General features: G+C 36.3%; 6 protein-coding genes across 6 annotated transcripts in view; 5 read left to right on the top strand and 1 right to left on the bottom strand.

Moving 5' to 3' along the window:
- Window positions 1-367: 367 nt before the first annotated feature.
- LOC123701153 (pre-rRNA-processing protein TSR2 homolog) lies at window positions 368-2,329 on the top strand. Its single transcript, XM_045648550.1, has 4 exons — window positions 368-605; window positions 963-1,098; window positions 1,586-1,722; window positions 2,036-2,329. The coding sequence occupies exons 1-4, from the start codon at window positions 501-503 to the stop codon at window positions 2,201-2,203; spliced, it is 546 nt and encodes a 181-aa protein (XP_045504506.1). The 5' UTR covers window positions 368-500; the 3' UTR covers window positions 2,204-2,329.
- Window positions 2,330-2,753: 424 nt separating this feature from the next.
- On the top strand, window positions 2,754-10,547 carry LOC123701139 (alpha-1,2-mannosyltransferase ALG9). Its single transcript, XM_045648547.1, has 9 exons — window positions 2,754-2,969; window positions 3,276-3,442; window positions 4,099-4,285; window positions 4,654-4,853; window positions 5,181-5,458; window positions 6,002-6,156; window positions 7,360-7,538; window positions 8,082-8,297; window positions 8,910-10,547. The coding sequence occupies exons 1-9, from the start codon at window positions 2,869-2,871 to the stop codon at window positions 9,194-9,196; spliced, it is 1,770 nt and encodes a 589-aa protein (XP_045504503.1). The 5' UTR covers window positions 2,754-2,868; the 3' UTR covers window positions 9,197-10,547.
- Window positions 10,548-11,133: 586 nt separating this feature from the next.
- LOC123702602 (tubulin beta chain-like) lies at window positions 11,134-13,360 on the top strand. Its single transcript, XM_045650366.1, has 2 exons — window positions 11,134-11,305; window positions 11,984-13,360. Exons 1-2 carry the CDS (start codon window positions 11,249-11,251, stop codon window positions 13,268-13,270), a joined length of 1,344 nt encoding a protein of 447 aa, XP_045506322.1. The 5' UTR covers window positions 11,134-11,248; the 3' UTR covers window positions 13,271-13,360.
- A 1,408-nt stretch (window positions 13,361-14,768) lies between these two features.
- Window positions 14,769-16,462, top strand: LOC123698852 (tubulin beta-4B chain). The gene is made up of 2 exons (XM_045645642.1): window positions 14,769-14,943; window positions 15,134-16,462. The coding sequence occupies exons 1-2, from the start codon at window positions 14,887-14,889 to the stop codon at window positions 16,403-16,405; spliced, it is 1,329 nt and encodes a 442-aa protein (XP_045501598.1). The 5' UTR covers window positions 14,769-14,886; the 3' UTR covers window positions 16,406-16,462.
- Window positions 16,463-18,555: 2,093 nt separating this feature from the next.
- Window positions 18,556-20,224, bottom strand: LOC123698847 (tubulin beta-4B chain-like). Its single transcript, XM_045645631.1, has 2 exons — window positions 19,986-20,224; window positions 18,556-19,895 (listed from the first exon to the last, which is right to left on the bottom strand). The coding sequence occupies exons 1-2, from the start codon at window positions 20,040-20,042 to the stop codon at window positions 18,612-18,614; spliced, it is 1,341 nt and encodes a 446-aa protein (XP_045501587.1). The 5' UTR covers window positions 20,043-20,224; the 3' UTR covers window positions 18,556-18,611.
- Window positions 20,225-20,698: 474 nt separating this feature from the next.
- The window catches only part of LOC123704473 (diacylglycerol kinase eta), a 141,033-nt gene continuing 135,851 nt past the window's right edge, over window positions 20,699-25,880 (top strand). Inside the window, exon 1 of the mRNA XM_045652871.1 lies at window positions 20,699-20,881. Within this exon, the coding sequence (XP_045508827.1) occupies window positions 20,747-20,881 (135 nt within the window). The 5' untranslated portion in view covers window positions 20,699-20,746. The remainder of the gene's footprint in view (window positions 20,882-25,880) is intronic.

Raw genomic sequence — 25,880 nt, 5'->3', positions numbered from 1 at the left:
TTTATTTTTTCTTAGGAGTTTGGGTTCCAGTATGACTATAGTTCCATGATCACAATAATGCATATTGCATACAAGAATAAGATCTCAATTATCCACAAAATTATCCATGTGAACAGTTTTTACTATTCTGTGATATCATATTTATAGTAAAATTTAACCTTGTTTCGTGCAAAATTCATTTAAATATTATTTAATTAATATTAGCAATACCACCCAATACTATGACTACAATAATATAATATACACGTTTAGGCTTAGGTCAAGTTAAGTAATAAATAAAAATAATTGTTCTTGCAACAAGAAATAGGTACTTTAAAAAAATAACACACTAGATTGACGTTTGGCATATTTTGAATTTGGATTTTGACATTTATCGATCGACGATATTTTAGGAGAGAGAGGTTATGTTTAAGTGTGAAATGTGTATAATGTTTTGATCGAACTAACCCAGCAACGGAGGATTATTTCTTGATTAATAAGTCTTTCCAACACAAATAAAAATGTTGTATGATGACTTTAAGCCGATCGTGGATCTCGTTCTCAACAATTGGACGGCATTACAGTTAGCCGTAGAACATGGAATGGGTGCGCCTGGCGGGGAAAAGGTAAATAAATATAATTGTTTTATGGACTCGCAAATCTTATAATACTTATTCAATAAAGCCCTTCCTAAGAGATGTTCATAAACACTCTGTATACGGTCACCTCTTTATGCCGCGTCAAAGAGAAAATAATAACAAAAACTGAATTATTGTAGCATAGTTTGTACGGCGATCAAATTAAATTATTACAATTTACAATCATAAACAGTACGAATTATTGTTTTACAATGCTTAAGCATAATTTATTGATTTTTAGTTTTCATTTTAATATTTTTACATCACCAGGTAATTTCAATGATTTAGATAATTTATTATAGAGACACCTAGTAACATAAATGTCATATTATATTTAACTTTCAGACAGCACAACTCATGTCAGTATATGTAGCGAGATTTTGTGTGGAAAATATTGTGGATGCAGATGAATTAACTGAAGTACTAGAGGATTTGATGGATGAAGAATTTGAAACTGTATGCCATGATAACTCTCCAAGAGGTGTGTGCTTACTACATACATATTTATGCAATACTATCTGCTCCCCGTGGTTTCACCCCCGTGGCTCCATTCCTATATTATATAGCCTATAGCCTTCCTTGATAGATGGGCTATCTATCACTGAAAGAATTTTTCAAATCGATCCAGTAGTTCCTGAGATTAGCGCGTTCAAACAAACAAACAAACAAACTCTTCAGCTTTATATTAGTATAGATTAAATAATTACTAGATACTGAAATACTTCTAGAGTATATTTTGAAAAGCAAAAAATAAGTTAATTTAGCCTTAGTTATTTTACTGTCTAATTTCACTTCTGTTATGAAATATATTTTTCCTGTTTAACTTAAAATTTCTAAGATGCAGCATTCCAGTTTGGTAAATTATTACTGAATATTGATAATCTTCCATTTTTGATGTATTCAAATTCCAAAATCAAGTTCCTATGTTATTCAATCTGTTTACTTACTTTAACAACTTATGTTTTCAGAGGTTGCAACATTACTGCTAACTTTCCTCACTTTATTGAAGGATGGTCACCATGAAGAACTAAGAAACAGAATTGAAGCCTTGCCAAAATGTCAGAAATGGTTGAGCACGCCTATTCATGAATCTGTACCACCACAGGTAGCTTGTTACTTTGTTATGACTAACTTAATGCCCGCATCATCCCCTGCTTTACAACTTTAAAAAATAATACACTTAGACTTTTAAGAACCACTCTTTCTATTGAAACTGCATCAAAATATGTTTCATAGTTTTGAAGATCTGATAAAGAGTCGGACAGGCAGTGACAAGTGACTATGTTTGTAGTGATTGCACATTTTTTTTTAATGCCACAATTGTTTTCTAATAATGAAATAAATATGTACGTCTTTTTGGAACAATGTTTGTTATTACATATTCGTGTATAATCTCCAAATTATTATTTTATTTTTAGTGCCATGGCAACCCTGACGATGATACAACCAGCAGTAGTGGTGAGGATGAGCCAGAAAATGCAACAAATAATGGAACTGGATCTCAACAACAAAACTCAGAGCCTGAACCTATGGAAGAAGATGTCGACCCAGGATGGACTGTTGTTCGAACGAGAAGGAAAAAATGAATTTATAGATTTAAGAAAGAATATTATTATTTTATCTCTAATGGAGTTCACGTAGCATTTACACTGTAGATGTTATTCCGTTTTAGTGTATTTTTATTTATTTTATAATAAATGCACTTATTGTTACATCTATTGTTTTTTTTCGATGTGGTGATGTGATTATTAAATTATGTATTTTGATCACAGAACAGTAAAAACAATTTTGATGAATAAAAACTGCATAAAGAAATCTTATTCATTAAATATATTATGTTTCAGTTTGATAGATAATTTATATTTAAATATTATTTTTTACACAGTTGTCTAAGCTAATGAACACTGTTTTTATTTATTATTGTGTACTTATTTGATAGAATATCACTCCATTTGTCATTTAAATTAAATTATCAATTTTACTTTTTTGGTGTATTAGATATTATAAGCTACTTGGTAAGTTCACCAAAATATATTTTTTATAGCCTGTGCTGTAGTTTAAGAATATCTATGCTAAATAAATGGCAACATTGATATAGAATTGTCAATGTCATTTGTCAAACAGGTTGGCTTTTGGCGTTCGCACTTCGCTATCAACTGGCGGCATCGCAGCAAAAATTTTCAATTTTTTAATAAATCCAATTGGAATGAACCTTTAATTAATAGTTTATAGTATTAACGTAGCAATAGAAATGCCGTTAACAGCAAGACAAAGAAGTATACATAATAAAAATGGCGCCAAAAGATCAGCTAGTATGAGTAAAGGCAAACGAACGAGAAAATCAAGCGAAGGGTAACCTCACGAATAATATTCCTCTGTTATTATTGTTTATCCCTAGAGAAAACAACTAATATAAGCATTTTGCACATAATTTAACAGAAACTTAACATTTCCCAGTGAACCATAATACTTATTTATTATAATATAGCAGTACGAAACAACGAACATTATTTACTTTCATACATCTTTATACCTACTAATTAATGTTATCTCACTTAACCAAACCCTTAGCAGAAGCTGTTCGTTCACCAAACCACAATATCACTTACTAACTTACTAAAATAAACAAACTCCAATGTGTTACCATTTCCTTTATAGAGAGTATCTAGTATCAAGTGCGCCGACCGATTTACGTAGCATATCATACCCTGGTGGTGCTGTCGCGCTGGCCCTGTTGCTAACAGCTAGACTCATATCTGCGTATTGGGGACATATAGCAGATTGTGATGAAACATATAATTATTGGGAGCCGTTGCATTATTTAGGTAAGACTATGAATAACAGAGTCTACATTTGTTTTGTATTATGTACCTTTCCATCTTCCTACAACATAGCTTAGAATTTTATTTAAGTAAATTATCAACAAAATATTATTTATTAGGAGCTAAACATAAAATTATTCCTTTGTAAAATTTTTATTTCCTTGTACTTCAGAAATGATTTTCTGCATTCTACTTTTATCAAATTACTAATCTGATTTGATTTTGTTTGATTGTACAAAGAAAATTAATTGTTTGTTTGAGTTACTCTAATCTAAATAAAATTTAAGCTATAGAGTTTAACTAGCTGTGCCTTGGGGTTTTACCCATGTGGTTCCACTCCTGTTGGTCTAATTAGTGTGATGATATATAGCCATTCTAGCCTATAGCCTTCCTCAATAAATGGGCTATCTATCACCGAAGAGCTTCATAATATAAGTATAGATAAAAACTATAAAGTCTGCTAAGCCCTTTCCATTGGCTGATAACTTTTTGAACTGAAAGTTATATAAGCTTCTAAGCAGATATTGTAGTCACTATATCAAGTCACACACAAACTCGCATGCTAAACAACAAATTAAACATATTCTAATCACCATATCAAGTTACACACAAACATATGTTTAAAACAATATAAGTAAATAATTTCTTATCAATTACAGTATACGGCAGCGGCCTACAAACATGGGAGTACAGTCCAGTGTACGCTATCCGGTCGTACATGCCACTATGGCTGTTTGCAGTGCCTGCGAAGGTGCTGGCCATCTTCATGGCGCCTGTCACTGTGTTTTATGCAATTAGAGTAGTGCTGTCTGCGTTAACGGCGTGTGCTGAGCTTATGTTTTATAAGTAAGTGAATTAGTTATTATAATTTTTTGGTGCGGTATTTTGAGAAGTATAAATTGACAGTAGACGTTTTTGGCTTTGTTAAAATGAAATTATTTAGAGGTATTAAGTAACAAAAAATACTTAGGTTAAGAATATTTAATTAAGAATTCATCATAGTACATTGGCCACTGCACAATAATAAATATTTAGTAATAAACACTAAGGCTACCTATTCATTATATACATATTATTGTACCGATGTTTTTATTTTCTAAATAATATTTGTGTAAATTGAAACACAAGAAAATAATAAATGTATTAAATGTACCGCATGTAATTTTTTTTCATTTCTTATTTTAAATTCACACAAACATAATTGTATTCTTCAGAGCCGTTTGCCACGAGTTTGGCGTTCATGTGGGCAGAGTATGGCTCTGTCTTACCCTGCCCGCGGCCGGTAACTTTGCGTCCTCCGCAGCAATGCTGCCCTCCGCTTGGAGTTCAGCTCTCGTGAGCGCTGCGTTGGCGAGCTGGTGGCGAAGACGGTACGCGGCTGCTGTTATGTTCACTGCGGTCACGAGTTTGTTGAGTGAGTCGATAATGTGTAACTTATTTTTGGTAGCAAATCTTTGATATACAGAAACACTTTTATATTATTACCTCATTTTTAGGCTTACACTAGAAAAGGCAGTGTCTCTTTCTCATGTAAACCAAAAAATGTCTAGGTCTCTTTTTGTCATAAAAATTTTTATAGAGATTTTTAATTCAATATAACAGTTTTTTTTCCAATGTAACAGTAACTACTGTGTGACATTGACTTTGTTTTTCATGCATGTAGATATTTTTCCTATCATAATATTGTCATTTTGCTCTAAATAACTAGTTATAATGTCTCATATAAAATCTATCATTCCAGGCTGGCCATTCACCGCACTCCTGGGTCTTCCAATCGCAATTGACATGCTCATTCTAAAGAAACAATTCAAAGAGTTCTTCAAATGGTCTATCATTGCTTTACTCGTGATCCTACTACCAACGATAGCAGTGGATTCATGGCATTATGGTCGGTTGGTGATTGCTCCATGGAATATAGTGGCGTATAATATATTCACTGAGCATGGCCCTGATTTGTATGGTGTAGAACCCTGGACGTATTATTTCGTGAACGGATTCCTGAATTTTAATGCTGTTTGGGTAAGTGGAACTTGACTAATAAAATTAGTGTGTGAATTTGTCTTCAATATTATAAATGAGTTTATGGTTATTGTGGTCAAATTAGATTTATTTGAACTATACACAAACTTTTAAATTACATAATACTACATATTTACAAAATTTCAAATGTCTGTTATTATTTCAAACCTTACTTACTTATGCAATGTAAATTTACGGAACTGATTTCTTTACTTGCCATTATCAGTAATGAACGGCTGATGAATTCACTCTGTCTACGTATGTAGCGACACCTCGCCTTGTATCGCGCAAGCTTAACGTTTTCGCTAGAGATAATAGGCAGCTAAACTAGTCAAGGATCCTTTTCATGGAGGAATTCCACCTTCCTTCCTCCACATCAGAAGCGTAGCGTGCCTTGGCCCCGTATAAAAATTTGTTTGGGGGCCCTTAGGAAGGTTAAAGATCTCTCACAAAAGCGCACGTTGGGGGCCCCGTATAATTGATACGGCAGATACGGCGGTAGCTACCTGCTCCACATGTATATGAAGACACTTGTACACACAGGTGCTGGCGCTATGCTGCCCACTGCTGCTCGCCTCGTGCCTCGTGCTGGTCCGCTCCACAGCCCGGGCGCCGTTCTGCTCGCCGTACTGGCTCAGCCTGATGCCGCTCGCGCTGTGGCTCGCCGTGTTCATGGCGCAGCCGCACAAGGAGGAGAGGTGCGTGGGTGTGTGCGTGCCGTAGAAAGAGAGGTGCGTGTGTGTGTGTGTCAGTACACATGAGCCAGTGCTCAGGAGGTGTGTGTATGCGTGTGTGTGCGTGCGTGTGCGTTTCTATGTGTGTGTGTGCGTGCGTGTGGGTGTGGGTGTGCGTATATAGACGAAAAATTATTAAGAAATCTACACTAATATTATAAAGAGGAAAACTTTGTTTGTTTGTTTGTTTGATTGTAATAAATAGGCTCATAAACTACTGGACCGATTTTAAAAATTCTTTCACCATTCGAAAGCTACATCCACGAGTAATATAGGCTATATATTATCACGCTAAGACCAACAGGAGCGGAGCCACGCGGGTGAAACCGCGCGGCACAGCTAGTTGGTTATATTTGCATACTAACTGTGCTCCGCGGTTTTACCCGCGGTTCTTCGCTCTTGGTGGCCTTAGCGTGATGATATATAGCCTATAGCCTTCCTTGATAAATGGGCTATCTAACACAGAAATAATTTTTCAAATCGGACCAGTAGTTCCTGAGATTAGCGAGATTATACATGTTTCATTCGCGTGTGTGCGCATCGGCTGGTAATATATCTGTATATTTGCAATTTTAACTCACAATTCCTTTATTGCAGGTTCTTCTACCCAGTCTACAGCATGATAGTTCTAGCGTGCGTGTGTGTGTGCGTGTCTGTGTTAGCGCGTGCGTGTCTGTGTTAGCGCGTGCGTGTATAGACTTGAGAAATAGGTTATATTTGCATATTATGTTTCATTCGCGTGTGTGTGCGTGCATGTGTGCGTGTGTGTGTGTGTTTGTGCCGGCTCATAATATATGAGTACTAGCTTTCCGCCAGCGGCTTCGCCCACGTAGTCGAAGAAAGATCAAATTTTTGACTTTGCTATTGATTGTAAATCCCAAGTATTATTAAAAAAAAATATTCAATGTATAGTTTTGACTTACCTACGATTTTATTATAATATGTATAGATACATACTTTCGTAATTTTAAGTAACAATACCATTTTTGCAGGTTCCTCTACCCAGTGTACAGTATGATAGTGCTAGCGGGTGTCATTTCACTGGATTACATGCAAAAGATGACGTTCGCGTGTGTACGCGTGCGTGTGTGTGTGTGTGCCGGCTCATAATATATGAGTATACATATTTGGCTTTCGTAATTTTAAGTAACAATACTTTTATTCCAGGTTCCTGTACCCGGTATACAGTATGATAGTGCTAGCGGGCGCCATATCACTGGACTGCGTGCAGAAGATGACGTTCGCGGTGGGCTCGGAGCTGCTGCGCGTGTACCGGTCGCGGCGGCACTACCTCGCGCACACCACGCCGCTCGTGGTGGCCGTGGTGCTGGTGGTGGGGGCTGCCAGTGAGTTTGTAGTGTAGTAGTTAAATTAAAGTAAAAAAAAAAAATATTTTTCAGGAAAAATTACGAAAAAAACTTAAAAAGTTAAGCTATTGCATAGGTTCTATCGCGGGCCTTGAGCGCGAGGACCGAATCTAGAAATTCCGTAACGAAAAAACCTCACGCTCCCCACTCTGAAGTCTGACGGGCGGAGGTATGGCTTGAAGGCATAGCATGCAATAGCTTTACCGCGGCAGTCCCCGAGTGACACACGTCCTTTTTTTTTATTCGTTTCTCCCCCTGGGATTTGTTTTCATGTTGAAACGCAACATATTTCAATAATGAATATTCAATCTGTGTACTAATTCATTAATAAGCTTCTTCCATCATCACTCATATGAGCGGCGGCACTAACTCGCGCCCATCGGCCGAATAGTAGGAATTCAGTTTTGATAATATTGTAATAATTGTTAAATAAGAAAATTTTTCAATACGGTTCTCAATTTCTGGTTATTCTAGATTAGTATTTAACAAATAATGCAATACTAATTTATCATTCAACTCCAGGTATATCGCGTATAGCGGCCCTTTACCACAACTACCACGGGCCCATGGCCATCCTGCGCCATCTACCACCAACGGACACCACTACGTACGTGTGCTTTGGCAAAGAGTGGTACAGATCACCATCGAGCTTCCATCTATCACCAAACTATCATATACGGTTCGTGGCCAGCGAGTTTGGTGGACAATTGCCAGCACCATACAGTGAAGCTAGTAATGGTGAGTTTTGCAAATGTTTGTGTATAGTTCAGGATACATCGCCCATTTTTGCAAGTGACTACTATCAAGTTAATTTTCCGTTTGTAGCTTTATTTTGATGAGACGCCCAATAATTTCGTGTACGAAAGTCTCGATTGTGGTAGCTAACAGAGATAACAAGGATAAAAATTTTTGATTTGATGGTTCTCAATCCATCATCATTGATGGGCGATGTATCCTGAACTAGTATTGTTCTTAGAATAAAATCGTGTAGTTCGACAATGGTAGAGATCACTATACACTACCAAAATTTGCTCAGTGAATTACACAATCCTACTAATATTATAAATGCGAAAGTTTGTGAAAATGATTGATGATGTTTGTTACTCTCTCACGCAAATACTACTGATCCGATGACATTGAAATTTGATATGTAGGTAGCTGAAGACCCAGAATAAGACAGGCTTTTTACCCTGAAAATCCCACAGGAACGGGAACTATGTGAATGAATTTATTTGCGGATTGTTCTTTGAAAAAGCGGGCGATGCCGTGAGCGGAAATCTAGTTAAAATATTTTTTTGTTTCCCTATTTCCATCCTAAAAGAAGTATATTAACCTGCTTTTTGTTTTCAGCCACTCGCCTCATCCATCCATATTTCAACGACCTTAACAAGGGAAATAATTCGACCTACCTCCAACCATCTCAATGTAACTACCTCGTCGATTCAGACATTGGACAAGCCACAGAGCTACAACCGTTTTATCATACAGACACGAAAAATTGGGAGATATCTTCCTCAGTTCATATATTGGACGCGTCTAAATCTAATAAGGTCTTCAGAGCTTTTTATGTGCCCGGTCTTTCTTATAAGTATGTAGTGTATGCGAATTTATATCTATTGAAGAATATTAATATTTAATTTTTATACTATTGTTGTAAGTTTTGATTGAACTGTTTTTGGAAGTACAAAACTGAAGAAATGAACCAAAAAATGTTTTTTTTTTCAGTATTTATAAGATGTAAAGTCCGGACGCGAACTAGGAAGAATTTCGTACATTAGCCTGTTATTACCTGTCACTGTCACTCCCGCGTAAATATAATGTGTCTTGCTCGCTTAGATGCAATGACCGCCGTCCTTAGGGATTGTACACCTTTAACCTGAGAGCGTAAGGTATGTTCTTGATTGCATGTGGTTTTTTTATTGACCTTGAGTCACGACAAAATGTATCGTATAATATATCGTGGTTATTGAAAAAAATTAAATGTAACTAATAAGTATTGTAAATGAATAAAGGACATTTATTTAATAAGTTAGTAAAAAACATTTTCTCCTCTAAATATTTCATGTAAACTGCACTTCATTCAAAAATGTTTGTGACCACTGTTAGTAGGTAAAGAGGTCATTGTACGAAATTCTTCCTGCTCCGCGACCGGACTTTAGTTATACCACAGACTAATAATAATATACTACGTATACAAGTTATACTATAAAATGTCTTTGATATCAATTCATTATTTTTCAAACGAAAGAACTACTAAAAAAACTTCCACAGATAATAAACGTTAGATATAAGTTAATATAATACGTAATATAAAATATAATATATTAACTGACTGCAATACAGTAATTCTAGTCATAAATAAAACTAAGTTTAGGGCAAGTAGAAAGTTGGGTTGTATTTTATAATGAAAATTGACACAGGTTATCAAAAGTGCAATAAGGTTATTTTATAAGTAATAGATTTTCTTTCATATCTATAATATTTTTTGTCAATTGAAACTGAATGTAATATTTAGTTTTATAACATACGAATTCAAGTTTCTTATTCTGAAGATGTTTATTATATATTATACATATATATAATATTATATTCTTTAAATATGTTTATTTAGAGTTTTATGTTCAAACAAACGTTTAAACGAGCTTATCTCAGGAACTACTGGTTCGAATTGAAAACTGTTTTTGTATTGTATAGTCCCATTATCGAGTTAGAATATAATTTATCACATAATGCTATTTGTCAAAAGATGCTTTCATAAAATGTTACAAAAATGTGGAAAATATTATTTTTTAGAGCAAAAAGTAATTGGTAAGAAGTTGATCTCTGCAGTCGAAACAAGAAAAAAGCAATATGTTTTGTAAGAAATATTGTATTTTAAAATATGTGAGCTTTGTAATTAGGTAAATTGCACCTAAGGGTCAACTCACACCAAAAGAGCGGCGAAGCGCAGCGAAGCGGAGCGCAGTTTCAGTGCCATATGAATTTTAACTTTATTTTCATGACTATAATACTTATTATGGCATGAGAAACTCAAACGAGTCGCGCGGATGCCCGCGGCGTATTATAGTAATGACAATAAAGTTAAAATTCATATGACACGGAAACTGCGCTTCGACGCTCTTTTGGTGTGAGTTGACCCTAATTATTTATAATTATAATAATTAATATATTCGTAATAGTAAATAATAATCCGTTTTACATTTTTGCAAGTCGATTGTAACTTTATTGGATATTTTTAATAAATTATAAAACATACACATTTTTGTTTTATTTTCTACCCCTTCTAATTTTATTTAACAGTAAATGTATCACACATTTTATATTCAAAATAACATTTACTGCATCATTTTGTAGAGATTAAAAAAAAAATCAAAGTTATATATAAAGTAAAATGTATGGAGTAAGAAAAAGACAAAAATACCTTTTAATGGATAACAGCTATAAAAAGTATTTTCTTCTTTGTTCACAAATCTGCTAAAAAGTATCAACGATTGAATTTTTTTTAATAAAAGAATACCATGGCCTACTGGTCGTAAATTGAAGCAATAACCCAATTATTTTATATAGTATAATTTTAGGGTAAACTAGGTATAGTTTAATGTAACGATAATTTTTCTCAATTTATTTTTTATATTCCATTCTCTAGTATTTTTATTTATTTTACGCAAATTCTCGTGAATTTTATTAAAATGCGGGAAATTGTACATATTCAAGTTGGAAGATGCGGAAACCAAATTGGTTCAAAGGTATGTATTTATTCTTCTATTTCAAAAGATCTATCAATCCATACTAATATTATAAATGCGAAAGTAACTCTGTCTGTCTGTCTGTTACTCAATCACGCCTTAACTACTGAACCAATTGGCATGAAATTTGGTACCTATAGAGATATTTTGATACCCGAGAAAGGACATAGGCATATTAATTTTACCCCAGGAAATAGGATGGGTTTTATCCCGGAATTCCCACGGGAACTGGAAATATGCGGGTTTTTCTTTGACTGCGCGGGCGAAGCTGCGGGAAAGCTAGTTTTAAATATTTTCTTTAACAATAAACTTGCCACTAGGACACTGTTAAGGAAGGAAAGAAAATCCATAACAACGAGATAACCCACTTTGTTATAATATCAAAATAAATATTTCATACTAGCGGTCCGCCCTGGCTTCGCCCGTGGTACATATTTACGTTTTCTCTACATAAGAATCATCCTCGTACTTCAAGGAATATAATAAAAAAAGAATTAACGAAATCGGTTCAGCCGTTCTCAAGTTATGCGCTTACCAACACATTTTGGGATTCATTTTTATATTATAGAAGACTTATGCATTGACTTATTGTTTTTCACATAAAATGTAAAATCTACAGATACAAGCGATTTATTTGAGCACACATTAATAAAGATAATATAATATTTGCTATTTCAGTTCTGGGAAGTAATATCAGATGAACATGGTATAGATCCCAATGGCTGTTACTCCGGAGATTCGGATCTTCAACTAGAAAGAATCAACGTCTACTACAATGAAGGTGCTGGCAGTAAATACGTTCCAAGAGCCGTTTTAGTCGACCTCGAACCTGGTACTATGGATTCCTTACGAGCTGGCCCTTATGGACAAATATTCCGACCTGATAACATAGTTTATGGCATGACAGGAGCAGGCAATAATTGGGCCAAAGGACACTTTACAGAAGGCGCAGATTTGCTTGAATCAATTCTTGATGTTGTAAGAAAAGAAGCTGAAGGTTGCGATTGTTTACAAGGCTTCCAAGTAGTTCACTCTATTGGAGGTGGTACCGGGTCCGGATTGGGGACTTTATTGCTGTCCAATTTAAAAGAAGAATATCCCGATAGAATTATAGTTACGTTTTCCGTTGTTCCGAGTCCCAAAGTATCAGATACTGTTGTGGAACCTTACAACGCTACTCTGTCATTAAATCAATTGATAGAAAATTCTGATCAGTCATTTTGTATAGACAATGAAGCGTTATACGATATATGTTTCAGAACACTACGATTACATACTCCCACGTATGGGGATTTGAATCATTTAGTTTCAGCTACCATGTCTGGTGTGACCACGTGTTTACGATTTCCTGGGCAATTAAACGCTGATCTGCGGAAGTTAGCAGTAAATATGGTACCATTCCCGAGACTACACTTCTTCATGCCTGGCTTTGCTCCTCTCACGTCGCGTGGTATTCAAAAGTATCGTGCCTTAACCGTTCCAGAGCTTACGCAACAAATGTTTGATGCTAAAAACATGATGGCTGCGTGTGACCCACGACACGGTCGCTACCTCACAGTGGCTGCAGTTTTCAGAGGAAGAATGTCTATGAAAGAAGTCGACGAGCAAATGTGTAATATACAAAATAAAAACAAAGATTATTTCGTCGAATGGATACCGAATAACGTGAAGACGGCTGTGTGTGATATTCCACCACGAGGGCTTAAAATGTCAGCTACTTTTATAGGTAATACGACGGCTATTCAAGAGTTGTTTAAAAGAGTTGCTGAGCAGTTTGCGTCGATGTTTAGAAGGAAGGCGTTCCTTCATTGGTATACTGGAGAAGGTATGGATGAGAGCGACTTCACTGAGGCTGATAATAACCTCAGTGATTTGATATCGGAGTATCAACAGTATCAAGATGCGACCATTGATGACCAGGAATTTGAAGAAGAGACTGCACCAAATGATGATAGTGACGAATAGATAATAGATAATTTATTTATTAGTTGAGTTTATTTATTATACTTTTGTTCGTTTTCGTAAACTTCCATTGAATTAAAACTATTTATGGCATACTTTCTTTCATTTTCCTCAAAACCAAGCTAACATGAGTATTTTTCACGAATTACCAAAGTTGTAATATTTATAAATTAATGATAATGATGATACGAAAAAGAATAATAATAGCTGTAGACAGCGTTAAAATAGTAAAAATGTGATAGTGGTGATAAATATAGACCATGTACCTATGGACGGTGGACCTTCATAATAAAAAAAAAATAATAATAATAATAAAACTTCTAGATCTACCAAAAAATACATACATTACAATGCAAAAAGCAGCTATATTAAATACCTGCCGTATTGTGCGAAAATTTCTTAGTGACAGCGAAACTACTGTAACCGATATTTAAATCGAACCGTAAGTTACCTAGGGTCTCTTGGCTAAATAGCCCGCGCCCCTAGCAAACAAACCCCTGAAAAGGGAGAAATAAAAGAAAAAGAAAAAAGAAATAATAATAAAAAAAAAAATCGCTATAAAAATCGGCGTAGGGATGTGACGACCCCATCGCCCACGGTTGCAATATCTATTGTCTACGTGACAGTAGATATTCCACCCGTGCAATCAGTCAACCCGCAGGACACCTTGTGGCGGGGTGTCGGGGAGTAGCGACCCCGCGGGAACCGAGTGCTCCCGGGGGAGGCCCCTGTCTTCATCTCCGGCTTGCCTTCACCGGCAGGTCGGAGTGAAGCCTGACGAGGACAGGACCCCCACCTCTGGCTTGCCTTAACCGGCCGGCCAGAGTGGAGTCGCGAGAGCTTTTAGCTCGAAGGGTGGATGCGAAGCGTAAGTGGCGAGTGGGCACGTGATGCTGGACCCTCAGGGAGCGCGTGATCGGAGTTTAAAGTCCAGGGACGCCTCTCCACCCTTAGCTGCTCACAATATGTTGCCCCCTTGTCGCACTAGTTATTGCAGCGACTTATTTCGGGGGCCCATACAGTGAGAGGGCGAGTCACCACCTGCCAACAATTTTTTGCTATATTTTAGTAGAAAGGCAGGTGCCATAGTATTCCATAGTCCTAAATTCCGGTCCATTAACATCCCTTTCCATAGCCCAGTTTATTTTGTTTCCTTATCTTGCAATAGTCCTACATCGGCCGCGGACTGCCCAGGGCTGTATCTCTATAGTGCAGTCATGGGCAGGCTGCGGCTGGTGTCCCACAACACAGTAAAGTTCTCGAAAGGGCCTCTGCGTGTTGGATCCGTGTCCCCACGTAAGCCTTCCAAAGGACCGGGCACCTTCCTTATGATGGTACCCGTGTATTATGGAATTGAGATACATAATAATAATAATATGAAATATGGATATGAAACTTTTTGCCATGAACTCTTGCGAATATTGAAAAAGTTATGTTTAAAATTCGAATTTGTTTGTATTTATTTTTGACAGACACAAATCAGATTCATTCTTTTCGAAAATTCTGTGTGCGATGCACGTGTAATAATTACATTTTCTAAAGCTTTTTTTATATGATATCAATTTAAGGTTGAAAATTTAATTATCTAGATTTAGGCCCAAAATTTCTTGTGACTCAAAATGAGGGAAATCGTCCACATCCAAGCCGGGCAATGTGGAAATCAGATTGGAGCCAAGGTAACGTATGCAAATTTTACACTTTATTTTACATTATTTTCTAACAACGGTAAAACGAAATAGACTTTCAAACCTGTTAAGCAACATGTATAAATTTCTATTTTGCTATAGAATACCCGTACCCCCGTACACCCGTACCAATTTTACCCCTGATGTAGATAATTTTATCTAATTGAAACTTTATTTTCAGTTCTGGGAGGTGATTTCCGATGAACATGGTATCGACCCGACTGGTGCTTACCAAGGCGATTCCGATCTGCAGTTGGAACGCATCAACGTCTACTACAATGAGGCTTCTGGTGGCAAGTATGTGCCGCGCGCCGTTCTTGTAGACCTTGAGCCCGGTACCATGGACTCTGTTCGCTCTGGACCGTTTGGGCAAATATTCCGCCCGGATAACTTCGTATTTGGACAGTCTGGCGCTGGTAATAACTGGGCCAAAGGTCATTACACAGAAGGAGCGGAATTAGTTGATTCTGTCCTTGATGTAGTTCGGAAAGAGGCAGAAGGCTGTGATTGCCTACAAGGCTTCCAGCTAACACATTCGTTGGGTGGCGGCACTGGCTCGGGAATGGGCACGCTATTGATATCAAAGATCAGGGAAGAGTATCCCGATAGAATTATGAACACCTTTTCAGTCGTACCTAGCCCAAAAGTATCAGATACGGTTGTAGAGCCGTACAATGCGACGCTCTCTGTACATCAATTAGTAGAGAATACCGACGAAACATATTGCATAGACAATGAGGCCTTGTACGATATATGCTTCCGTACCTTGAAGCTTACAACCCCTACATATGGAGATTTGAACCATTTAGTATCGGCTACGATGTCGGGCGTAACAACCTGTTTAAGATTCCCTGGTCAATTGAATGCAGATTTGAGAAAGCTAGCGGTTAATATGGTGCCATTCCCGAGGTTACACTTCTTTATGCCAGGTTTTGCCCCGCTTACGTCGCGCGGAAGTCAGCAATACAGAGCGCTGACGGTACCAGAACTGACGCAACAAATGTTTGATGCCAAAAACATGATGGCTGCTTGTGACCCGCGACATGGGCGCTATCTTACCGTCGCTGCCGTGTTCCGCGGACGGATGTCCATGAAGGAAGTGGACGAACAGATGCTTAATATTCAGAATAAAAACAGCAGCTACTTCGTCGAATGGATCCCGAATAACGTCAAAACTGCTGTGTGCGATATTCCACCACGAGGCCTCAAGATGTCTGCTACGTTTATTGGTAACACTACAGCTATTCAAGAGCTGTTTAAGAGAATTTCTGAGCAATTTACGGCGATGTTTAGGCGAAAGGCTTTCCTGCATTGGTATACCGGTGAAGGTATGGATGAAATGGAATTCACGGAGGCTGAAAGCAACATGAATGATTTGGTTTCTGAATACCAGCAATATCAAGATGCTACAGCAGACGACGAAGGGGAGTTTGACGAAGAAGTGGAAGAATAAAACAGTCCTGTCCAATGTTTTGTATATGTCCTTTTGGTGTAACGTCTTAAGTGTAACATAAAAATATTAATGTTTTGAATAAATATATTTTGTTACTAATTTAAATGGTGATTTTTTAGTAATAATAGTTCAGGATACATCGCCCATTTTTGCAAGTGACTACTATCAAGCTGATTTTCCCTTTGTAGCTTTATTTTGATGAGACACCGAATAATTTCGTGTACGAAACTCGATTGTGGTAGCTAACAGAGATAACAAGGATAAAAATTTTTGATTTGATGATTCTCAAATATTTATTACGCAATTTGTAGGACAATATGTCTGTTGAATTATATAAACATTAACTAAGTGAAAACAAAAAAATCAGCTTGTTAGTAATCATTTATGATGACCTCTTTATCGATACACTTTAGAAAGGGGGACTCTTTGAACCAACCATAGATTTTGTAGGACAATTATTTTTTCGAATAATTTAGGTAATTATCTTGAGATTGAACAAAAAAAAAATTCAGTTAGTAATAAATATTTGAGAACCATCAAATCAAAATTTTTTATCCTTGTTATCTCTGTTAGCTACCACAATCAAGACTTTCGTACACGAAATTATTGGGCGTCTCATCAAAATAAAGCTACAAACGGAAAATTAGCTTGATAGTAGTCACTTGCAAAAATGGGCGATGTATCCTGAACTATAATGAACAATGAACCTACTAACGCGCTTCTAAAAACCATACTCTCGGGCATAGTATTTCGGCGATGTCAATGTCAAACTTATCGACATTGTTCATAAAATAATGGTTGATGGGTGCTTTTCCACCAGAGATGTGCTATGCTACATACTGCATAGCTGTGCTATTTTAGCATAACAAACAAATCTAAATTATGCACGAAGAAAATGCATTTGACCACTATATACATAGGTACCTATATTGTCTTCGGAAGCTCCGGGAATATGACAGGAGTACCTAGGTATGTAGGTAGTATATATGTACTTACTGCACATAAGGCTAAGCGCGCACCACGATTTTATGCAGCGTGATTATTTTATCGCAGAAATACAACGTATGAGTTACTATGAGAATGCGCGCACATGCGATTAAATAATCGCAGCGATTTTAAAATTGTGATTTGTCACATTTTGCTGCGACTGCTCGCGACGCGATTGTCGCGAAAATGAAATGCAGAATATGAAATTGTATGGTACCACGCGCACTGCGATAATAAAATCACACACTCGGACCCGGCCGGCACTTCACTTGTGTTTCGTCTGTCCAACAGTAAACATCGTAGTGGTATAGGTAGGTACTGTTTGGTAAACATAATTTTCAGTAATCTGTCAAAGGTTTGAATTTATTAATTTATTTAACACTTTATTGTACAAGAAACAAAATATACATAAAGGTTACAATAATAAAAAAATAAAAAAGCACAAAGGGGCAAGGGCGGCCTTTTGGCGGAATTTTCATTTTATAATAGCTAAAGAATTTTTTGGGATACATCCGAAGTTCATTGTATTTCTGACTAGCTTTCCACCCGCGGCATCGCCCGCGCAGTCAAAGAAAAACCTGCATAGTTCCCGTTCCCGTGTGATTTCCGGGATACAACCGATCCTATGTCCTTTCTTGGGTATCAAAATATCTCTATACCAAATTTTCAGACAGACAGAGTTACTTTCGCATTTATAATATTAGTATGGATATAAGAAACTTTTGACAATTCTATCTGCTGTAAAAGAATGAGTCCAATATAGACGAATTTTCTTTTTTTTTTTCTTCTTATCCTCCGAAGTAGTAAATAAAGACAAGCAACTTGTACGAAATCCACGATGAAAGTGAGTAAGGATCACTATTAAATTATCGCTGTGCGCGCACCGTACTCTCTGCGATTTTCTACAGCGCGATTTTGAAATCGTGTCGCAAAAATTAAAATCGTGGTGCGCGCTTAGCCTAATAGTCGTATTACGACAGAACTATAGAGTTAAATTTGGTATACGAGGACATATTGTGTTTGTATTGCTATCTATCAATTCTAATCACAAACTATTCAGAAATAATATACCCTATCCAGTTATTTACAAACTTTTACAAATGTATTTCAGTATTATATTTTTGTGAACCTAGTGTAATCTAAACTATCAATAAAGCACAAAATTATTATGTTCTGTTTTATTTTCATAAAATAGGGACAAACACAAAACACCAAATAGTCATTCCAATCCTTCCCCCTCCGCTTCTTCGTCGAACTCCCCTTCGTCATCTGCCGTCGCGTCTTGATACTGTTGGTATTCTGAAATCAAGTCATTCATGTTGCTCTCCGCTTCTGTGAACTCCATTTCATCCATCCCTTCACCTGTATACCAGTGAAGAAACGCTTTCCGCCTGAACATAGCGACAAACTGCTCTGCCACCCTCTTGAATATAGACTGAATGGCCGTCGTATTGCCAATAAAAGTCGACGACATTTTCAATCCTCTCGGTGGTATATCACAAACTGCTATCTTGCAATTATTCGGTATCCATTCCACGAAGTACGTGCTATTCTTGTTTTGAATATTCATTATCTGTTCGTCTACTTCTTTCATAGACATTCTACCTCTGAATATCGTAGCCACTGTCAGATATCTGCCGTGTCGAGGGTCGCACGCAACCATCATGTTCTTCGCGTCAAACATTTGCAAAGTGAGTTCAGGAACCGTGAGAGCTCTGTATTGTTGTCCACCTCTCGACGTCAACGGCGCAAACCCGGGTGAGTAGAAGTGGAGACGCGGGAATGGCACCATATTCACAGCCAGCTTCCTCAAGTCCGCATTCAACTGCCCAGGAAACCGCAAACAGGTAGTGATGCCAGACATTGTAGCGCAAATCAAATGATTTAAGTCACCATACGTGGGTGTGGTGAGTTTTAATGTTCTAAAGCAAATATCATATAGCGCTTCGTTGTCCAAGCTGAACGTGTGGTCTGTATTCTCCACAAGCTGGTTCACAGCGAGCGTAGTGTTATAAGGTTCTACTACACAGTCGGAGACTCGTGCACTCGGGAAGACGGAGAAAGACAGGATGATTCTGTCAGGGTACTCTTCTCTTATTCTATTGATCAATAACGTACCCATGCCAGAGCCGGTTCCACCCCCAAGTGAATGAGATAATTGAAAGCCTTGCATACAATCGCATCCTTCAGCTTCTCGCCTGATTACATCTAAAGCGGATTCTAGAATCTCAACGCCTTCTGTGTAATGTCCTCTTGCCCAATTATTGGCGCCGCCACCTTGGCCGTATACAAAGTTATCCGGTCGGTAGAGACATCCGAAAGGTCCAGAGCGAACGGCGTCCATAGTGGATGGCTTCAGATCGATAAGTACGGTTCTTGGTACGTATTTACCACCCGATGCTTCATTGTAGTAGACGTTTATTCGCTCCAATTGCAAGTCCGAGTCGCCGTGGTAGCAGCCACTTGGGTCGATTCCGTGCTCGTCAGATATCACCTCCCAGAACTGAAAAAAGTAACATTTTTGATTAAAGGTTTTCATATGAAACAGGATCATTCTTAATTGCTACGTTTCAAATTGCTCGTAATTCCTTACCTTTCCCCCGATTTGATTCCCGCACGAACCGACTTGAAGGTTAATGATCTCCCTCATCTTGATAATTTATCCAATATTGAGATTCGGCTACTTGTAAATTTCTCAAAAAATTATCAAAATATTGTTATTAAGTTGAATCTTAACATTAACTTAAAGCTAATATAAAAAAATATAAAAAAATCTCTAGATGATTCACACTGTACGCATCTTACGTTGGATTTCAGATAAATGACTAGAAAAATGAAGCTGCTCTACACATCGATTTTTCAAATGAGTTCTAGAACAATTTTTATTCTTCTTTTATGCCTGATAATACAATGATAGGAGAATCCACAGGAGAATCATAAAAATATTAATTTTCAACTATAAAATGATTTATTGCATGTTTCCTAAAAATCTCTACATAAATGTTATCGTAAAATTCAATAAAAAATTATAAGAATAATTTAGCAATTTATTATGAAGTCTGCAATAAAAATAATGCCATCTACAAATTTTTTTACAAAGCTTCTAAGTCCCTAGTTTTGAAAAGCTCCTGAAAGAACGGTAAGCTCGAACTTCCCGTGAAAACTACGAGATGGCGCCACCACCGGCTCGCTTGTTTTGTTTTCAGCGTTTCTTGTCACAGTGGCCATGGCGCTCGCTCGAAATGTCAGAGAGGTAGCGTTGCATTCTAACGATGTGAAATATTAATTAATTCTGTATGATGTAGCCGTGTTTGATGTGTTCCGTGTGCGTGGTGATTACGCGCTTGAAGCGCGATGTCAGTGGTCGAAGGAAACGCGAGCGGCGAAAAGAAATCATCACTCTGTGAAGACAGCACGGACAGTGAAAATGAAACGGAGAAAAAGCCTTTGCTGCGACGGATATCAACTAGCAAATGCGTCGGGAGGCTGGTGAGTACCTTCTGCAAAAATGAAAAGCTATTGTTTTGGTTCAGGCAGCGAGTATGGGCGTGCCAAGTGACGTTTCGCGGGGCGCGCGGGGGCTACCATGTGCCCGGGACGCGGTTAAGCTACATATACTATTGTACATTTTTCTATAGTTTGTTTTGTTGCCAAACGCTGGTTCCAGCCAATATAATAATACCTATTATGTCTCTATTAAGAACTAAAGCCTACTAATTTATTGAGAATTAAAGTTTCGTGATGTGATGTTACTTTATGATAGTAGTATAGGTATATAATGTATGTGGGGTGATTAAGGGTTAACGAACCCTTTCAGTGTAATACAGGACTATTGCACTGCACGCTCTATTTAATGTAATTGTTATTTGAAACGAATTAAACAAGCAATTGCACTAATGCACGGTGTTGTTTTGCATTTGTATACAATTTGTAATCAATTTGTAATCATTTTTCGAACTGAAAATTAAATAGTGAATATGATTTTTGTTGCTTTTTCGATAAAATTAATCATTTTGAATCGAAATAAATGAATTCTGGAGATGATAATAAGTTTAACTCTTAATAATGGATCACACAATTACCAAAATGTATGAAAAATTATCATTATGTTTTTCCTAATAAAAAAAATAAATGTAAATGATAAAATAGGTACATGTCTCCGTATGGTTACGTTCATAGAGACATACGAATATATTCACTTGATATTTGAACTTTTCTCATAAAACAGTCTAAGCTCTCTCTACATTAAATTTCATACACTTAAAGCAAAAGACCGTCATTTTAGCTTTACATCTAAAATGGATATGCAACTGAAAAGCTGTAGAGATATTCGATTTTCTATTAAGAAAAAAAATATAATCAGAATTCGATGAAATGTTGGTAGACAGATAGAGTACAGTACAAAAATGTATTCTAATTGTCCGTAGAGGACAGTTTACAGGTGACATTTTAAAATGTTCGCGTAGTTAATACTTTATTGGACGGATAATTTTTAACCAAGGATTGAAAAATCGACCCTATTAATCCATACTATCCATACTAATCCATACTAATATTATAAATGCGAAAGTAACTCTGTCTGTCTGTCTGTCTGTTACTCAATCACGCCTAAACTACTGAACCAATTTCCATGAAATTTGGTATGGAGATATTTTTATACCCGAGAAAGGACATAGGCTACTTTTTATCCCGGGAAAATGACGCAATCCCGGAAATCCCACGGGAACGGGAACTATGCGGGTTTCTTTGACTGCGCGGGCGAAGCCGCGGGCGGAAACCTAGTATGTATTATAAATGCGAAAGTAACTCTGTCTGTCTGTCTGTTACTCAATCACGCCTAAACTACTGAACCAATTTGCATGAAATTTGGTATGGAGATATTTTGATATTCGAGAAAGGACATAGGCTACTTTTTATTGCGAAATATGTACCACGGGCGAAGCCGGGGCGGACCGCTAGTAGTCTATAATTCAACCACCCAAGCAAAGCTGCGACTCAAGGCTGTTCGTTTATAAATATTTATTACATTATTACAATAACTAGATGACCCGTGAACTTCGTGTCACCTGTTATTTATTATTTATGTTTCTCACCGTTTAAAACTTCCATGACCTACGACAAACATTTAAAAACTTAAATCAGATAAATTGGCCCAGCCGTTCTCGAGATTTAGTGGGACTAATGAACAGCAATTGATTTTTATGTAGACATAGATTTCATCAACCAGAAGAGGAGGTTTTAAATTGTACTCTTTTTCTTGGTTTATATTGGACTTTCGACATGATGAACCGATTTTGATGATTCTTTTCTTATTGTAAGCTAGTGCTTTCCTAGTCTAATTTTGACGTTGTCCAGTATTGACCATTCAAAGTTTAGTTTAATGTTAAAAAAATATTATTTCAACAATAACAACAATGTTGACAATGCCGCGATATCAACTAGTGCAACAAAATGTATTTTTAAGTGCCATTAACTTAACAGCACGTATTAAACCGGGATTAAATAAATAAAAGCGTTATCGCTAATTGCTTTGACCCGTATTTTAAAAGCAGAGTCTTTACAGTTATAATTTATATTTTATAACGCGTTATTTTAAAGGAAAAATCCTCGTATTTCTCGTAATAATCTTTGAAGTTAAAACGGCACGTGTAAACATGCCTTTATTCTTACGTATAAAATTACTAATTTTGCGTTCATGATTTCGTCTTTGGGTACTACAGGTATACTTTTTAACTTTATGCAAATTTTCTTGTCGTATTTTTGTAATTTAGAAAAAAATATCATTCAAAAAAGTGTAGATATTAAAAACATTAATGAAAAAGTATGGTCTCTCCTTTTTGGGTATACCTGCTCTTTTCAATTGTAGAGCTGATTTGCAGAACAATCGATGCTTACAAACTACATATATACGAATACGACTTTTTTTATAATTTTACTAGTTTACTGCCCGCTGGTCCACCCGATTTGTCTGAAACCTAATAAATTATATACTAAAACCTTCCTCTTGAATCACTCTATCTATTAATAAAACCGCATCAAAATCCGTTGCGTAGTTTTAAAGATTTAAGCATACAAAGGGACATAGGGACAGAGAAATCGACTTTGTTTTATACTATGTAGTGATGATACACTCTACAATGTAAAGTGTAGAGTCTACATAAATATAATTGGAACTTTTACATGATATAATCACAAAAAGATTCTCTTATTTAAAATGAAATAGTTCACAATACAAGTACTTCGATCAAATATAGATAAGGCTTGTCGTTTATGTACAGTTTTATTGTTCACGAGTCGTTTGCATATTTTCATAGAGTTCGTGCAGGTAATATTAAAAACTAGCCAGTTGTTACTGGCCTTTGTTAGAAGTCATAACCGTAATAGTACTATGTATATAATATGTAATATTGAATTTTATTTGTGGGTAATAAATCTTTGAATTACATTACGTGTTTTGTTACGAGTGGAATACAATATTTGATTAATGACAAGCGATGTATTTCGAAGTTGCAAAAAGTTACATATTACAGTGTTACATATTTTTGTAATAGTGACGAAATTAGTGATGAAAGTAATATTATAATTTTAGCTTGAAATAATTATAAAATGAATTTTAAGAATTTGATTTTAACTAAAATTAAAAGAGAAGACATTTATGAAGTCAAGGTAAATTTTTAATTTTTTTACGTAGTTTATTGTATCTTATAGCTTATAGTTTTAAATAGTTTAATTTCTCAAAGCTTATATTCTCTTTAGAATAAAAATGAATCGCCAAATATGTTGCTAAGCGTAAAACTCGAAAACGGCTCGACTTGTGACTATTTTTAAAAGTTTTTTATAACAAGAAAGGTTCTTATGGAACACGAAAAAGGGACAATAGGGCAGCTAGTTAGTCATCTTTTTTTAATTATATGGTAAAACATAGTGACGTAGGCGTTTCCGTTTAAGGCTTGTTCGCGAAAAATTTCCGAATTGCCAACAATCTGACTAATTGGTAGCTGACGTGATGCGGCGCCAATTAATTTGTGAAAAATTAATTTGCACTCACGCAAATTAAAGAGTTTTTCCATACACTTATAGCTAATAAGCTTTTAAATGGAGTTTATTTTTAAGTGAGTTATTGAACATTTATCAAGGTGCTATCAGTATCTTAATACATATATCATACTAGCTGTAACTTTTTTATGTTATGCGGAGGCAAAAGAACAGACGCATAAGACACAACACAAGCTATGGGAAACCTATCAGAAAGTTGTACAAAAGTTACAGAACCTCTCATTTACCCGCATAGATCCACTGCTATTGGTCTTAGCGTGATGATATAGAATATCGCCTTCTTCTGTTCTTAAATGGACTTCGTATTATTCGTAACGCATATAGCTTGTGATTCTATAATGTATGGTTCTTCTCTCCCTCATTATTTGAGCCATACAAACCTACATATTATATGTACTACTATACAGCTTTACTAGAATTGACGAGGCATGAATTAACAGGCTCCTTGTTCCACCCACGTCGCGCGGCGGACGTCCGGCGCGTCAATCTGTCGTCATTCATTCGTTTGGCATGAATATATCCGAGGTTTGAGAAACGTGAAAGAGGATGTATAATGTATATAGCCTTAAATACTGTGTAGTTAGATGAATATTTTAGTGTAAAATGCATTAAAAACAATCGTAAAAGAAGGTACCTATTACACACGGAATCCTTATACTAAAGACTTACATGAAAATAAAATACATCAACTTTTAAGTTTTACTGACGATTTAATTGACGCATACCTATCGAATATACTTAAAAAATATAATAAAAACGTCTTGTAGGAGTAGGTTTGCAAACACTGTGGCAGGATATAGGACCTATATTATAGGTAATAGATGCGGATACTAGAAAATATTATCATTATATTATTTTTACACTTATGGGGACTGAACCTGCTCCCTCTTACGCAACGGTCCGAGTCACTAAGCACCACTTTTATTTAATCTGCCCCTGCCAACGCACGTGGATCACGTCTAGTTTAATGAAACAATGAATAAATCACGTTTTAAACCAGTTAAAAATGTAAATTAATTCAGCTCTATCTGACTCTATCTCTTTCAGATACATAGCAAGTCGCTGTTTTAAAAGACTGTCTCAATTTTTTTTATTTTTCCTCTGTTCTGTTTTTTTTAATCTATTTTTTTATTGATTGGCTATTAGAAATTTCAAATAATGAATTATTTTTTTTCTCTATCTCTCAATATCTCTTTATTTTCAAGCAATACGCCTAACGTTTTATTACATTGCACCGTTTCAGGCAATAAAATACTTACTTACTTACTTGATATAACTATAAAACTTTAATTATTTACCGCCATGTGCAGCTAAGCAGTGCAGTGGTGGCTCAGTGGTGAGACCTCGGACTTCGAATCGATAAGTCCGGGGTTCGAGACCAGGCGAGCGCGCAGGAATTAAATTGATTTTTCAATTTATCTGCGCATGTTGT

The sequence above is a fragment of the Colias croceus genome, chromosome 2 (assembly GCF_905220415.1).
Source record: "Colias croceus chromosome 2, ilColCroc2.1".
Lineage (NCBI taxonomy): Eukaryota > Metazoa > Arthropoda > Insecta > Lepidoptera > Pieridae > Colias > Colias croceus.
The sequence above is the reverse complement of the archived record's forward strand: the minus strand, read 5'-3'. Positions and strand labels throughout refer to the sequence as shown.